Here is a 16,700-nt window from a genome sequence, read left to right as displayed (position 1 = left end):
GTGCAAGGAGCAAGAGTGTGACTGCGGTGGAGGTCAGCTCAGGGCTAATCTGCAGGCTGGGCTGAGGCTCTGGTACATCTTTTGTTCTGAATGAAACACACTGAGGCGTTCTGCTCTCTCTGATCTCCTGCTGGCATGCTTGTCCCCCTCACTGATCCCAAATGTAGACACACTCTGTAAATGTTTCTGCTTGCAGGTGAGTCAGGTTGAAGCTCTGTGTACCAGCCAGGATTCGTGTGGTATACGTTGGTGTGTGTGCATTTGAGTATATGGCTTGCCACGATAGACGAGTCGATGGGAGGTTGTGTCCGTTCTGCCAGGAGAGGATAGCGTAGTGTTGCCCAACCTCTCTAACCTCAACCTGGATCCACTCTGACTGGTTGATATCCTTTCACATTCGCATTCACAGACTCCCTTCTTTCTTTTCTTTTCTCTGCCATGCACCCACAGTCACACTGCGTGTATCTGCACCCAGTACATTCTCAGCTACACAGGTATACAACCCTGCCTCGCTGAGGGTCACCTTGTTCATCTCTAGAGTCCCCTCGGGCAGTAGCCGGTAGTGTTTGGAGGGGCTACAGGGAGTGTGAGTTTGAGCTTGAGTATGGCTAGTTGAGACGCTGGAGGCGGTTGTCTGATTGAATCCCTCAGAGACTGTAATTCTGTGGCAGGGATCAGGAGCTGGTGAACTTTTGGATGCACCGATCGGTACAGGACCAAGTTTGAGCCCAGAGGGAGTCACCCAATACAGTTCAGGCTGTGGATCTGCAAGAGCACGGCAGTGCAGGACAAGTTTTCCTCCTTCTCTTACCCCAACATAGGAAGGAAGGGAGCTGGAAGGGATCATGGGGAGGCATGAGGCAGACATCTCCCTGGAGGAGACCTCCCTAACCCTCGAGCTCGCAGTTCTGGGGGTTCAGAGCACAGTGTGGCCTGAGGTTGGATGAAACGCACCATCCGGGGTGTTTGTGTTACTTCAGTGTGAGGATGAGAGGCCTCTTCAGCTGCCCAGTGGAATAGGCAGTCACATCGCAGTGGGTTGGAGTGTAAGCTGACTTCCTGAAGACTTGGCAGGGAGAGCACGATGTGCTGGTGTAGAGCGCTCAGAGAGTTTGAGTTGAGCATCAGACTCTCCAGCCTGCTCAGCTGTAGGAAAGCTTGTGGATGGATGTAGGATAGTCGTGGGTTGTTGGTGATCTCAAGTTTGGTGAGCTCTGGGAGGTTATCCAAGGCTCCTCTCTCAATGGACACCAGCTCGTCCATGTTGTTTAGGCCAAGCTCCTTCAGGTGCACCATGTCTCTGAAATCCCCTGTCTCTATCAGTTTGATGCGGTTCTTATTGAGGTCCAGGAACTTCAGTCCTGGCACTCTCCTCAGGGCCTGAGTGGGGACCTTTGTAAGCTTGTTATCATAGAAAGAGAGGCTCTCCAGGCCCTCTAACCCTTCCAGAGACTTTTCCGCCAAGCCTCTCAGACCCATACCCCCAAGGACAAGACTCCGCAGGGACTTTAGAGCCTGGAAGCCCCGCTCAGGCAAGGCCTCCACGGGGTTCCCCCAAGCATAAGAACTTCCAAATTAGGCAAAGCTTTGAACCACTGAGGGTCGACTGTGATGAGTCTGTTGTTATTGATATGAAGACGCAGCAGGGAGTCCAGTCCTAAAAATGCTTTCGGGGATATTGAGTGTAAGTTGTTGTGGCTGAGAAAGAGTTCTTGCAAATTTGGCAGTGAGGAGAAGGAGGCTTCAGGGAGGTGGCTGAGATGGTTCTCTCCAGGTGTAAAGAAAGCAGGGAGGGAATGGGGGAACTCTTAGTTATTGTCCTGACGCGGCTGAAGCGATTCTGAGAAAGGTCAAGGTCTGTGAGGTTTGGTAGTCTGTGCAGCACTGCAGTGTCGATCTCAGACAGGAGGTTACTCTGCAGGCGCAGGGTGTGTGTGTGGGGGGTATGGGTAAAGGAAGCTTGGTCATCAGCAGGTCGTTGCAATCCACAGTGGGAGCCTCATGGTAGACAGAATCCGGGGAGAACCATGGCTTGATCTGACACACGCACCGGACTGGGCAGGAGACATGCCATGGTAGTGCGTGAGGAAGCGAGCCCACAACAACAGCTGGCACACATACACCAATGAAACACACAGGAGACACTGTGTCTGCAGAAGTATTAGAGTTGGCCTCATGATCCGTACAGGTCACAGGAGCTGATTCTGACAAGAGGAGATTATGATGATTGTAGATTAATCATTGGGACCAAAAATGTGCAGGAAGTTGTTTCAGTGCTGCCTTGATGCCATTCAAACACTGTATTCTATCTGTATTAGCAGTGTTAGCATGTTACAGCAGCTTCAGAAACAACAAACAAAACTACAATGTCTAGGCTTCCTTTTCAGATAAGGACTTTGTTATAAAGAGAGTTTTTTTATGTGGAACTTTGATTGCAGTGTAGAACAGGGATTCTGCAATGGCTTCAGCTCAATAACAGCCTTTTGTTGTCACACCATCGATCTCATATCCTGGCCACAGGTGGAGGATTTGTGGCTCGCAGCATGGCGGCTCACTGTTCTGTCAGAGACACAAGAAAAGAGGAGAGGGGGGGATTAAAGAAAGCAAACAAACAAAGACATACAACATCATACCTCACCAGTTTCTTCCCTAAACCAGGATTGAAAAAAAAACATGTCTTTGTGAAGTTACATGGGATATGAAAGAATGCATTGTGCTTACTAACAAAGTGAAATTTGAAATGAGAGAAAGAGAGAAAGTCTGAGTACATTTCAAGAAGAAAACCAACGAGATAAGAGTGTTTTGCTGTAATCTCCAGTGTTTCTTTTCAGCCGACAGAAGAAGGTAAATATTCAGGAGTGATGAAATCGTGTGTCTTAAATATTTTATTTCAGTACTTAACATCCACTGCCTTTTAGAACACAGCAGCCACAAATGCTATTTATTATGTAACAGTTAAAAAGACCCCAAGGATCTTTTATGCTATCAGCATTCTGTACTTAAGGCTATTATGAAAAAGACTGTGAATGTAGCTGCTCACACAAACTCACACACAGTCACATGGACACACACACACACAGTGAGACACAAGCACCAGTTACATCAGAAATACATTTACAGCATTTGGCAGACTCTCCTATTTAGCACAGCTGACATCTCTGCTCTGTATTCACAGTACTGAGACATTCATACATTGTCTCAGTATTTGTCTTCAGACATTTGGTCTGAGGTGAGATCATCCCAATAGTTAACTGACCAGATGTGCAAAATCATTAAACAAGAATACACTTTTTTTGTCTGAAAAACAAACCACCTAGTTTTCAGAAACCTGCCTAAAGCTGGCCTGTGGTCTGATACAACAGAAGAGCTATTGGAGCTCAGATTGCTGAAAAGAGTTAATGCTGGTTCTGACATAAAGGTGTCCTGCCCATATCCAAAAGCGCCTACAATGGGCATCAGAAAGTAGGTGGCTGGGAGCAACACCTCAGTGTTGACTTGATCTCTGAATTCCCTGATCTCGATCCAGTTGAGCATCTGTGGGATGTGCTGGACCTACACGTCCAATCCATGGAGGCCCTTACCTCACAACCTCAAGGACTTAAAGGGTCTGCTGCTGAATTCCATGCCAGAAACCACAACACACCTGCAAAAGGTCTAGTGGAGTCTGACTGTAATTGAGTACTCATTGGAAGAGTTGTGATTTATTGTTCTTTGTCTTCCACATTTAGCTTTTGTACACCCTGATAAGTAGAAAAAAAATGACGAGATGTTGGAATCACACAAATGCTGAGAAGCTGTGCAGGGCTCACAGCATAGTTGCTATGGAAACAAATCTCCAAGCCTCACTCTGTGTCTGTGTTCAGAGATTTATTTGGAATTTGTTTTGATCTGATCTGTGTATCAGATGATTGGATCACAGATGAAACAACAACAGTGACACCAGTGTGCATCATTAAACCGCTCTATAAATAAAATAATAATAACAATAATTATTATTATTATCCATTTCTGATGCAGCACAACTGATATCATCTTCAATCAGCCTCTGTGTTCTTCAAGAAACTCTACATAATTAGATAAAGTAGTCATGAGACAAAGTTTGAATCTTTCTAAGTCTTCCATCCTGGCAGCTGGTGTTATTAAACTCTTCATCTGCAAACTGACATCCGCAGTCAACATGACTAACAGGAAGTACTGTACAGCTCTGCAGGCTTTGGCATCTTTAAGCAAAAGAGGAGAAAGTGTGATGAGACGTTTGCCATTTTTTCCCCCCACAAACAAGGAGAACGAATTCACAGATTTAATTAAGCACAGTTGTTGAAAAGAAGCCAGCACTCTGAGCACTCAAACAGCATGTTGTTTAGTGCAAAGAGAGGAGTATGAAGAGGTGAGACCTGTTCATATGTCTCTGGGTGCTAAATGTTGTCTGTTATTTAAACTCAGAGCTTCAATGGTAAAAAAAAACAAACAAGAACAGGTCTCACCTCTTCATACTCCTCTCACTTTTCTATCAGTTCGTCACTTTCATCTCAAATCTCTCATCTTTCCACCACCTGCTCTATAATTGATCCATCATTTAATTTTCATGTTTTTGTAATTTGCTCTCAGAAAGTCAGAGTTTTGCTTTTGGCAGTTTCTGTAAAGCAGAACTTTGGGCTTCAGTGTGCATTCAAAGAACTTGTGCTGCCCTGTAATTTGAACTATTTAGAAAAGAGAAGGATAATAGATCCGTATGACTCAGCGACTGAGTCTCCTTCCTGCTCTTCAGAGTCCGCTTGTGCTGTGGATAAATAGAAAATACTTTTGCTCTCACAGGCCATTAACACTCCCCTGACTCAATGTGACTCAGACTCTGTTTCTTTGTGTTTAGTATGAATGCACAGGAACCAATGAGCGCTGACCTTAATCCAAAATCTCAGCATTGAGGGAAAAGTGGTCACTGAATATAACTTAATACAACTGAATTTCTATAAGTTTAATACTTACATTTCTCAATTTTGATAGAAGAAAATGTTGGTTTCTGACTTCAGTTTCTTTAATTCCCTTTGTGACCGCTTATCTGCTGATGTTTCAAAGAAAGCTGCAGATGCATGTGAGCCAGTTGTCACAGCTGAGCCAAGAGACCACAGTATAATTCCTGTCTCTGCTCTGTTTAGTGGTGACTTGTAGTATCTTTGACAATGTTTCTCCAAGAGATATATTGAAAGAGTCAGTCTAAAGATGTTACAAAGCCACTAATGTCCCTGCTGTTTAATGGAAATTTAAATTCTGACTTACTGACTTGTCTTAAGGTAAGAAAACACTGTAAACAGGACACATAGAGCACACTTTATTAAACACTGATAAACATTATCTGCAGGTAAGCAATGTCTAATTGGTTTGCTGTGTTTGGCTAACACTAGAAGAGCTAGCACCACCAGCCTTTGGTTACCTATTGCTCCAGTTAGTTAAACCAGAGACAGCCAATAACCACGGCTGCAACCTGGGCAAGTGGTGGGTGGCTGGCATTTGACTAGCATTTAAGGCCTACAATAATTGTTTAGTGGACACATATCACATATCCCTGGTTAGTTAATCACTGTTTGTTGTATTGATTTATGTACATGAAGCAGATTTGACATAAAGCTAATCTATTCTTGGTCAATCGAATTTCATTGAGGACTCTCAACAGGCTTCCCCTAATTCTCCACATGTCCCTCCTACATGTAGCACACTGCAAACATTACCTATAATGCACCTTGACCACTAACATTTCAGGTTGAGACTCAGATGTTTTACACTAATATGCCAGTAGTAACTATTAGCATAGTACCCTTAAGCTGTTTTCCTGATGAACCCCACACCTCCTGATTATTTTCAGCCCCAATCAAAGTTGAATTAATGAAATGAACTCCCTCTGGAATCACGCAAAGCTTCATGACCAAGAGCTGCAAAAGTGTATATGAGCATTGTTGAAATTAATTTTGAATATCTAGGATTTTGGCATTAAACCATAATCAAACAGATGCAATAAAAGCTTCATGGATCAGTTCCTCATTTATTTCGATGGCTGTGGACAGGTTTGTTTGTTTTTCTTTCTACTCTTTGCCAATTTTGTCCATTACTATCATACATTTGATCATCCATATAGATGGATATATCAACCTCTAACTTAATCACACAGAAATACATTTTTTTGCACCTTTACTTCTCTATGTTCTTACATGCACGCTAGATCAGTGGTTGCCTGATCTGAAAGTTGGGGTTGGGACACCATGATGAGGAGGTCCCCAGTTGCCTTCCAAACACATTTCCAAAATTGAAATATTTAAAATGACATATTTCATCCATGATAGTAAAAAGATAAACACAATAGTTGTTAAATTTCAAATATAACCATGCATACAAAAATGTCATTCTCAATCAGTTTCCTGCTTTTCTTTGGTTGCACATGGGTCCTAAGGTAATTATGACACATTAACGAAAGCATCAATAGCAGCAGGTTCATTTACAGCAGCCCAGGAAACACAGCAATGTGCATGTTGGTAGCAAATTTTCTGCAGACTAGCTAAATCAAGTATCTCAGGCTTTAAGCTGGTATGAAACTCATAGATGCACATACCCTCACCTGTGCATCTGCTGGTAAATGTCCTACCACTGCTACAGTCTAAACATGAAGATTTTTGTATTCTGCTTCTAGGCTTTTTAATTACTATGATGGTTGTTTGGCTTTTGTGTTTTTTGTGTTGCTCTAATGTCTGCTTTTGGATTGGCCTACTACTGCTTGTGTGATGAATGTGAGCAGCATTTAACCACCTTAAGTGACAGTGGAGACATGCCAGCCTCTGGCACCGTCATTTTGGGGTCCAAAGCTGAAAAGTTTGGGAACCTCTGCAACTAACTTTTTTTTTTAAAAATCAGAAATTAGAAAATTATATTTTGAACAACCTTTGTCAGACATTCTTGGCAGTTCTTAATAGGTTCTCAAACAAGGTCTGCAAATAAACTCCATCCACCTTTCTTTTGGACAACGTCAGTTTTCCATCAGATACAGGGCCCTCACTTTTGGAACAGTTTACCTGGTCATATGACAAGTAACACAAATTTCAACTCATTCAAGAAACAAACCATAACATTTCTATTAGGTGAGTTAAGTAATGCAACATGATTCAATTTTAATGCATATTTACAAACACATAATCTCCCCACTTTCCTAACTTATAAATAAATATTCTGTTCTTTTGTGTTTTGTTTGTTTTTTTAACTTTCCCTTCTTTTCTTTTCATCATTGTTTTAAATATTAATCCCTCTTATTAATCTGTTTTTGTTTTCTATGTATACTTGTATGATACTTTGTCTTTGTGTTGATTATTTCTATGGAGGGCCACTCGACAAGCCTGTTAGGGGTTTTTTGGCTCCTCCTGCACATACCATGTTAGTGGTTAATTTTATTATTGAATTGTATCTGTTATATAGGCTCATGTTATTGAACATGCAATGTTTGTTTTGTTCTTTTATATGTGCAATGAATAAATAAATAAATAAATTGTCTGAGCACTTCACTTCACACGAATGTGACAAATTCAGCATCTAAATTGCTCCTGTTAACATTTAAGCCTGTGACACTTGGATTGTTACGCACACTGCAAATTTGCAACAACAGAGAAAAAAACTAGCTGACAGAAAGTTGAAAAGCAAACCTGTGAGGTTAACCATTACACACTCTCTAACTTACATTCAAATCATTCATTTGAGAAAGAAAATTGATAGCTGTAAGTTATTCTCTTAATATATCTGACATAAAGAAAAGATCTATATCACTTTCAAGAAACACATCCTGCTTAACGGCTTGTGTCGTTCAATTCTTCTTGCAATTTGAACAGTTTAGTTTGGGATAAGTGATTACATTGCGATCTCTATTTTCTAGCGGGGAACTATTAGGAAGTTTTCAGAGCCCGCTGGAGGTGGAAAGGGAGAAATTAAAGGTCTGTGTTAATTTAGATCTGTCAAATGTATGCTCTGTTGAATTTAAAGTCAAGAATATTCTCCCTTCGGCTTCATCTGACTGTGCTTGTACCGATCTAAGAGAGCAAGTCAGATGAAGCTGGAGAAAAGATTTCAAAACCTGAATTTTGTAATGGAAGAAATGGGCACAGAGTAAAAATACATGCATGCATGGAGTGCTCCATTGCATAAGGTTGTTTGTGCTGTGCAGCTCCCAGACAGAGAGACACTGCAACAGGGGCGGAATATGGAGAGAGGATTTATAGAGAGAGATAGAGAGAAAGAGAGATGGTTGACAGCAGAGAGAGGTGCTTGATAGAGATCATGATTCTAATCATAATAATATGAATAAAAGACATAAAAAATAGATGCATTACTCTGCAGCTGGATATTATCCAGCATGCACACAGACACACATACAAACTTATGAATCATTTTCACCTCCTGCCATATGAATACACACACACACACACACACACACACACACACACACACACAGACATATACACACACACACACACACACACACACACACACACACACACACACACACCTGCTGCCAACACCTTGCATCAATGGTGCTGTTCGTCTACATCTACAGCTGCATGTGTGCGCTGGTGACAGCACGTCTGTGTGAGTGCTGCAATCCCTTGTTTGCCTTGAAAAAATTCCATGAACACATTTCAGGGTTTCTTACCGCAGCTGAGGCACCGACTACATCCCTGTCTGTCCCTCCTTTTCGTCTTCATTTGCTGTGCAAGTCTTTCTTTTCAGACGCTTCACATGCCAGCCTGTTTTTCTCCCCTGTCCTTCTTAGCCTCACATTTGTGGATCTCTTAAGATTCCTGAAATATCACTTCCCCAGCGCTTCCCTCTCCGGCACTGGAGCTGAAGAGCAAATTTGCAAAGACTGACTCTCTCTCTCTCTCCTCTCTCTCTCTTCTCTCTCTCTCTCTCTCTCTCTCTCCCTCCTCTCTCCCTCCAGCTAAAATGGAGATGAGGTGTGTTCTGCAGCAGAGCTTCTGTCCCTCTCATCTCTCCTCCTCTCTTTCTATTGCTGCCTCACTCTCTCCTCTTTCTCTCTTTTTTCTGTGTCATAAGCAGAAGTGAAACCTCTTGCGTTAGTTACAGTGTGTTACTTTATCTGGATGAGGAGTTTTTTCTCTGGCTCCTGCTGGCATTTTAGTTTTTTTCCGCCATCGTCTGCAGATTGAAGACCTTCTTACACTACCGGTGATAGCTAGCAGGGTAGGAAAAGCAGCAGGAGAGTCACAGATTCAATCATATAACCTTCAAATTCAGTATCTGTATACTATAACCTTCTATGTAGCTCGTTGGCTCACAGAGTTCAGGAGGGGATGTGAAACTTTCCTCAGAGCCAGAGCTGTGTCCAGCTCTTCATTAAACACTTGTTGAACTTTTAACACTGTTTGGCCTCAATAAGTATTACTTTTAGATGTTAGTTATTTTTCTTTTGATTGTTTGATTTTCAATATTTATCTACATTTTCTTATACTTTTGCACACATATATTTACCATTGTCAGAGAAGCCTTAAAGAGGAATGTCTCTAAATAGTAATGAATCTACGAAGCTCAGTGTAGCTCTTGTCTAATGGTGCTTTGTGTATATCAGTGTTTTTGGCAGTCTACAGCCCAGACGCTTGTCCAAACTTCTTTGGACTGGGGTGGCCAGATATCAGCTAGATCGGACTCAAAAGCCAGATCGGATATCGGTGACAAAGGGCCAATATATAGATATATAGTGCCGATCCATATGGCAGATCTATTCCTCTCAGTTCTTTGCATTTCTGTGTTTATAATAGCCATGTGCATCTCCTACGTCATCAGCGTCTCTATAAAATGTGCAACTGATTAATATTGTCACAATATCAGATGCGGAGAAGGGAAACAGTAAGGGCAAAGCTTGGTAGAGTAATAATGTATTCAATGATTTTAATCCAGCCACAGGTACACTGTACTTCTGTGGGAAACACTACGTGGACATATTTTCATTTTCTCATTTGAAGCAGTTTTTTTTATACAGAATATTTAATTCCTCTTATCCACTGCTGAGGTTTACAGTTGAATTGTAATATCTGTTGGTTATGAAGATTAACTCCACCAAACTGCTGGTACAGATTTATAATCTCTTGAATAATGATACTGTCAGTTTTAAAATTTTCATTTTATTTCGGTTTAAAAAGTCAGAAAAGCCTGAAGTTGCCAAACATGAGTCTAATCCTCACATTAAGGAATAGAGATTGTTAAATCAATACGGATCGGATCGGTTAGTATCGGAATCAGCAGATACCAAAGCCCAGGTATCGATATCGGGACCTAAAAAGTGGGATGGTGCATCCTTAATAATAATAATAATATCGTCACAATATACCTTAACAACTGTCATCAAAGTATCCACAGATGTTGTGAAACGTTCTGATCTTAAAAGGAAATGTAACAGAGTGGCAGCATGTAAATCTTCTGAGCTTAGTTCTTTCAGGAAGAAGATGTTGTCCAACAAGCTGGTAAAGAAGGCCCGCTCTGTGGTTCTGTGGTTGGCCTAGAACTGGACAGTCTGAGTCAGTGGCTGAGAGGAGGTTGATGGACAAACTGCGAGCCATCCTGGACAACCTCTCTCACCCTCTCCATGATGAGCTGTGGCTGATGGGAGCTCGTTCAGTCAGCGCATCATTCCACCACGGTGCAAGACTGAACGCTTCAGGCGCTCCTTGTGCCCACTGCCATCAGACTGTTGAACAGTAAACAGAGGCCACAGACTGCACCACGCTGACCACTCACCCCCATCCCACCCATGAACAGATCCATACCATCCCTGCTCTGTATGTCACACTCCATCATCCCATCCCGAACTCTCTATTGACTGCTGCTGGCATTATAATGTATAATATACTGTATTATATAATTATCTTGCTATGTTATATTTGTTATATTGCATTACTATTCTAACTACAACCCATGGTCATATTACATACAATATTATTTCTATTTATTGCTTAATTTGTCATTACCAACCATAATCACACCATGTCAACCTGTTACTACTGAAACATTTTAATACTGCCAGTAATTACTTCAATTTAATTTAAATTCCATTTGTAACATTGTATATATCTAAATTGTACTCTAGCTTTATTTATCTATTTTATTTTCCTTATTTTATTTTATTTATTTTATTTTATTTATTTTATTTTATTTTATTTATTTTTTACTTATTTTTAACTTATTTTGTACTTTTTTGTACTTATTGAAACTTCTTTCTTGATTGTACTTATGTCTGGGTTGCTGTAACAACTGAATTTCCCCCACGGGGGATCAATAAAGTAATATCTTATCTTATCTTAAAATCCCAGTTGAAAGCACCAACAAAAGAAAATGTGCTACAATTGAATACAAAGACTGGCACTGCCTGTTTCAACACAGCCCTAGTTGATTGTAATATAAGTCCTGCTCCTGGCAAGGCAAATAGCCAATCATAGTGTACGTAGGATTGTGGAACCTTGGATGGCTAATCAGATTTGGGGGCAGTGCTACCCCTGTCTGACCCTCTGGACATGTCCCTACTACAGCCTCAAAACAATAACAACTGTAAAAAAAAAAAAAAAAAAAGATGTCAGTAAACAAGTAAAAAGAGAAATGAGAACCTTCTGTACAGAGGAGCATAAAGGAAGATAGTGAGAGAGGGTCTACATTTTCTGTAATTGTTTTTGTGCTACCTGGTTCTGTATAATTAAACTCAGCTAAATGCTCCTTGAACATTTCAAATTGACAGGTAGCTGCCACTGGTGGTAATTTATGCATTTAAGAGCAGGAATACATCTAACGAACGTCAAGAGGCGCTGAGATTTACTGTAGCATGCATATATTTCCAATAACATTACCATACCTCTGTGAGGAATGACTCCTGTCATTACTTTGACTGTTATTGTGATAAATGACAAAATACAAAGTAATGTCTGACTGAGGTATCACTCTGTTATTGCTCTGAGCTGCAGTAATACTGTAGTAAAATGACAAATTGAGGGGACATCCGGTTTGCTGATTGAGTAGTTGGACGCATGTGAAATCGCTCTCCCAGATTTAATGCAGATTTTCCTTCCTAAAACTCAATAATGCAACACCTAACAGTTTGGTCATAGATGAGTGGGAGAAAAAACATAAAAGGCCCTAAAGGAGAAGAAAAATGCAGAAATACCAAGATAAAGGTTCCTCGGCTGCAAAAGCTTACAACACCGAAGCATCTCAAGCTAGCAATGACAACACAGCTAAAGGTACAAACGGACAGAAACACTCCGGCACAAGTTTAGACCCTGAAGATCTCATGATGGTGATAAAAGATCTCAGAGATGACCTCAAGTGGGACAAGAAATCAAGAGCAAACTAGACTACTTTACGGCGGAGATGCAGGTTCTGTCTGACCGAGTCGGCGAATCTCAGACACGGGTGGAGCAGGTAGAGGAGGCGGCAGAGGCGACCGAGGCGTTCTGCTCCTGCCTGGAACAGCAACAAGCTCTGCAGTGAAAACTAACAGATCTAGAGTCTCCAGGAGAAACAATATAATAATATAATAAAAGCAAACCGCTATTGCCACAAGACCTGGAGCTAAAAATAAAGCGGGCTCACCGGTCTCCTGTCCTCAAACCCAAGCCTGAAGCCCCACCGAGAACCATAATCATCAACTTTCAAGAGTATACGACCAAGGAGACGGTCTTAGGTAAAGCTTGGAAAAAAGGAAAAATCCAGCTGGGTAACAGAACTCTATATTTTAAGATAAGATAAGATAAGATAAGAGAGTCCTTTACTCGTCCCACAACGGGGGAATTCAAGTGTTACAGTAACAAAGTAGACAAAAAAATACAAAGCAAACAAGAGCCTATAAAGTATCAATTATTAATAAAATTAAAGAGGTAACAAATAAGCATATCTTACAAACACATATACATACATATATTATTGGTTATAGAGTCTGACCACTGCAGGAAGAAAGACCTGCTGTATCTCTCAGTGAGACACTGCAGGTGAAGAAGTCTGTCACTGAACGAGCTACTTAGTGTTGTTATGGTCTCCTGGAGGGGGTGTGTGACGTGTTGTCCATCAGAGAAGGTAGCTTTGCTATCATCCTCCTGTCAGCCACTACCTCCACAGGGTCCAGCAGGCAGCCCAGGACAGAGCTGGCCTTCTTCACCAGTCTGTTCAGATTCTTCCTGTCAGCAGCAGAGATGCTGCTTCCCCAGCAGACCACTCCAAAGAAGATGGCTGATGCCACCACAGAGTCAAAGAAGGACTTCAGAAGATCTGATCATGACATACACCAGCGCCCAGGAGGTGCTGAAGGAACTAAAGAAGCAAGGATTTTCCTTGGAAGAGCGGATGCGAGGGGAGCGGCTGCATAAGCTGCTGGGATGCCAGGGAGTAGTGAGGCCATCAAGAGAAAGAGTCGGCGACTGCCCAGAGAGCGAGGGAACGACTAGAGGATTTTCAGAGGGGACCCGCTGACCAAGTTTGAACGAGGACTTGAGCAACATGATCCAGTTTGATGAAAAAATCTGAGTTTAAAAAGATGAAGGATTAACATTTTGGCCCTTCTTAGTTTAGTAAGTGCCTGGGAGAGGCAGGTTTCTTTTGTATAGGATGCGTTGGACTGAAAGGATGGTGGAGTTATTTTTTGTTACTCTTTATTGGCCACCTTTAAGACTGGTCCCTAGTGAGAGGCTTTTCCCTCAATCTGCCAATGGGGTCACAGGTGAGCAGGAGCAAGAGTCTCCCCCCCTCTTTTGGAGGTCTGTTCTTGTATGTGTTCAGTAGTTCATAAGTGTGTTCTTTCTTTGTTATGAGGGGCTACCAAACCAATTAAGACATGGCATGTGCACAGTAGGATCTCATAACCTGAAAATCATCTCTTTAATGTGAATGGCCTCAGAAACCCAGTTAAGAGGATTACAGAGTAAGAGAGAGAGGTGATAGTGATGAGACGAGTAGCAGAAGCTGTTGCCGCTGGAGTCCAGTACGTCCGTAGCAGGAGGACGCCTATGGCAGCTCAAAGGAACCTACGAGACAAGGGAGCTCAGGGACTCCAGAAAGGTCTATGGTTAGTAACTTTGAATGGGACAGGCAGAGTTAAAGCAAGTGATGGGGGGTTGGGGGGAAGGGGGTGAGCTAGGATCCCAGTGTGTCAGTGCGCCAGTTCCCCCGGCAGTCTAGGCCTATAGCAGCATAACAAAAGCTGGTCCAAGCCTGATCCAGCTCTAACTATAAGCTTTATCAAAAAGGAAAGTTTGAAGCCTACTCTTAAAAGTGGAGAGGGTGTCTGCCTCCCGGACCCTGACTGGTAGATGATTCCAAAGGAGAGGGGCCTGATAACTGAAGGTTCTACCTCCCATACTACTTTTAGAGATTTTAGGTACAACTTGCAAGCCTGCATGTTGGGAGCGTAGTGTTCTAGAGGGGTAATAGGGCGCTATGAGCTCTTTAAGATACGAGGGTGCCTGATTTTTAAGGGCTTTGTAGGTTAAAAGAAGGATTTTAAATTCTATTCTACATTTTATGGGGAGCCGGTGAAGAGAAGCTAACACTGGAGAGATGTGCTCTCTCTTCCTAGTTCTAGTCAATACTCAAGCTGCAGTGTTTTGAACTAGCTGAAGAGTCTTTAGAGACTTATTGGGGCAGCCTGATAAGAGGGAGTTACAGTAATCTAACCTAGAAGTAACAAATGCATGGACTAGTTTTTCTGCGTCGGTCTGAGATAGGATGTGTCTAATTTTAGAAATTTTGGAATAAACTACCATTGTTATGGAGTTTTGACCCATCAGAACTGAATATTTAACAGAGCCTAGTGAGCAGTTAGAAAGCCGGGTAATAAAGAACATGGAAATATATGCATCTTTAATCGATCAGTCCTAGTGTTTCTTACCCTCAGGTGTGCAAACACTAAAGTATTCTGAGATATTTGTGATCTTTTCAGTGTCAGCTATCAGATGCAGGTTATAATATTCACTTGGATCAAAACCAACTCTCAATAGATTCTAATATTGATATCTTTCTATACCTGTTTTTCATTTCAACTTTGTATGACTGTTAGTGTTGGTGTGCTATTTTTATAACTTGTCTTTTGGTTATCCTAGTGGCCAAAGAGATCAGCTTATATAGGTTTCAAGTAGTGTCTTGTTTCATTGTTGCTGCTGTACTGGATATCTCAGTCTCATTGTGTCATGTGGTGCAACTGTGAAAATAACCAGAATCAAAATGAACAAAATTTACTCAGTTGGCTTCAGAAAGTAAAGCTGTGTCCACATTTTTTCCTTTTTTATAACTGCAGAGCACCACCTGACCTGTCTTTATTACAGACCTGTATCATCAGAGGACATGTCTCGTGCAAACCCCATGGACTAAATTATCTAGCATATTTAAGGGGTGTGAGATAAATGCACAAAGCTGCATGTTTTGCTCAACACATACAGACAACATTATGTACTATACATGACCTGCATGCAGAGAGTACATAGTTTGCTGGGTGAAAGAAAGCCTGAGTCCACCTGAAACTTGCATGATTGCACATGCATTTTTATTCCAGCACTGAGAGAGATCATAATAAATGAAATGCTTGTGAAGAGTGCAAAAAGGTGTATGGAAACACAGCCTCTGGTCAGTGATGAAAAATGCACTAGTGTTGATGATAAATCACACGGACTCTGACCTTGAGAAAACAAAAGGTATACACCAAAACTGCTTGTGCCCTCATGTATTTCAGTTGCTGTCTCCCTCTGTGATGTGGTCAAATACTTCAATGTTATCAACTCTGTTTTTCCAACTTGCTGATGGTGGAATCTGAGGACACAGCGTACTTTATGAGAGTTTTGTCTTGTTTCTTCTGTGATATATGGAAAAGGAATCACCGTCTGCTTCTATGTTCTTGACCTTTTGCTAATAGGGAGAAAAAATACCCTCATGAAGCTTCCTATGTATCCTTATCGCTGTTCTTTTCTTTTCAGTTTGCATTTGAGTGGGTGTTTGGAAACTGAGAACCAGGAGGAGTGTTGGTAAGAGAGACTGAATAGTGAGGAGCTACTGCAGAATGTACTGAGTGATGGGAAAACATGAACAGAAGGCAGAGAAACAGGGAGGCCGGTAAACTTTGCAGGATTTTTTGCAGCTCAGGATTTTACATTGATGTGTATTAATGTCTGTGAGTGTTTGAGTGTGTGTGAGACGGTCTGACATGGCTCTGTAATGGCTTTCCCCTTCATTTGCCTGATTCATTCAGGAGTCAACACACAAAAGCACACACAGACACACACACCCACATGCCCCGCTGACTGAAAGGCAGCAAGGATAAGTGGTAGTTCGCTGAAAGGAAAGGGTGGGGGGTGGGGGGTGGGGGGTGGTGGAGGAGGTCGCCATAGCAACACCGGGGGGTTGTCGCTTTTATTGGCGAAAGAAAATCAGCTCTGCCTATCCTCTTATCTCTCTCTCTCTTCTCACTCACTCAGTTTCCCTTTCTCTCTCTCTGTCTCACCTTTCGTTTTTTCTCCTTGCATTCATTTCATCTCCCGTCGGCTGACGTCGACAGCCCGGGACATCCACGGGAGACGTGAAAATTCAAGACACGTCATTTTCATGTGAGCACTTGCATATTGCAACGTGGCTGAAGATACATGTGGTGTCATGTGTGATGATTTATCATGCAATATGTGTTTTTGAAG

At 41.9% G+C, this 16,700-nt stretch overlaps 1 protein-coding gene across 1 annotated transcript; it reads right to left on the bottom strand.

The window, feature by feature from the left end:
* Nucleotides 1-403: 403 nt before the first annotated feature.
* LOC117814515 (leucine-rich repeat neuronal protein 2-like) lies at nucleotides 404-3,534 on the bottom strand. Its single transcript, XM_034685899.1, is given in 7 exon segments — nucleotides 404-894; nucleotides 897-1,547; nucleotides 1,550-1,771; nucleotides 1,774-1,938; nucleotides 1,941-2,204; nucleotides 2,496-2,559; nucleotides 3,448-3,534. Coding segments are annotated over 7 exon segments (1,944 nt in total).
* Between the last annotated feature and the right edge of the window lie 13,166 nt (nucleotides 3,535-16,700).

Source organism: Notolabrus celidotus, chromosome 1, assembly GCF_009762535.1.
Source record: "Notolabrus celidotus isolate fNotCel1 chromosome 1, fNotCel1.pri, whole genome shotgun sequence".
Taxonomy (NCBI): Eukaryota; Metazoa; Chordata; class Actinopteri; order Labriformes; family Labridae; genus Notolabrus; species Notolabrus celidotus.
Note: the sequence above shows the minus strand (reverse complement) of the source record. Positions and strands in the feature narration are given on the sequence as shown.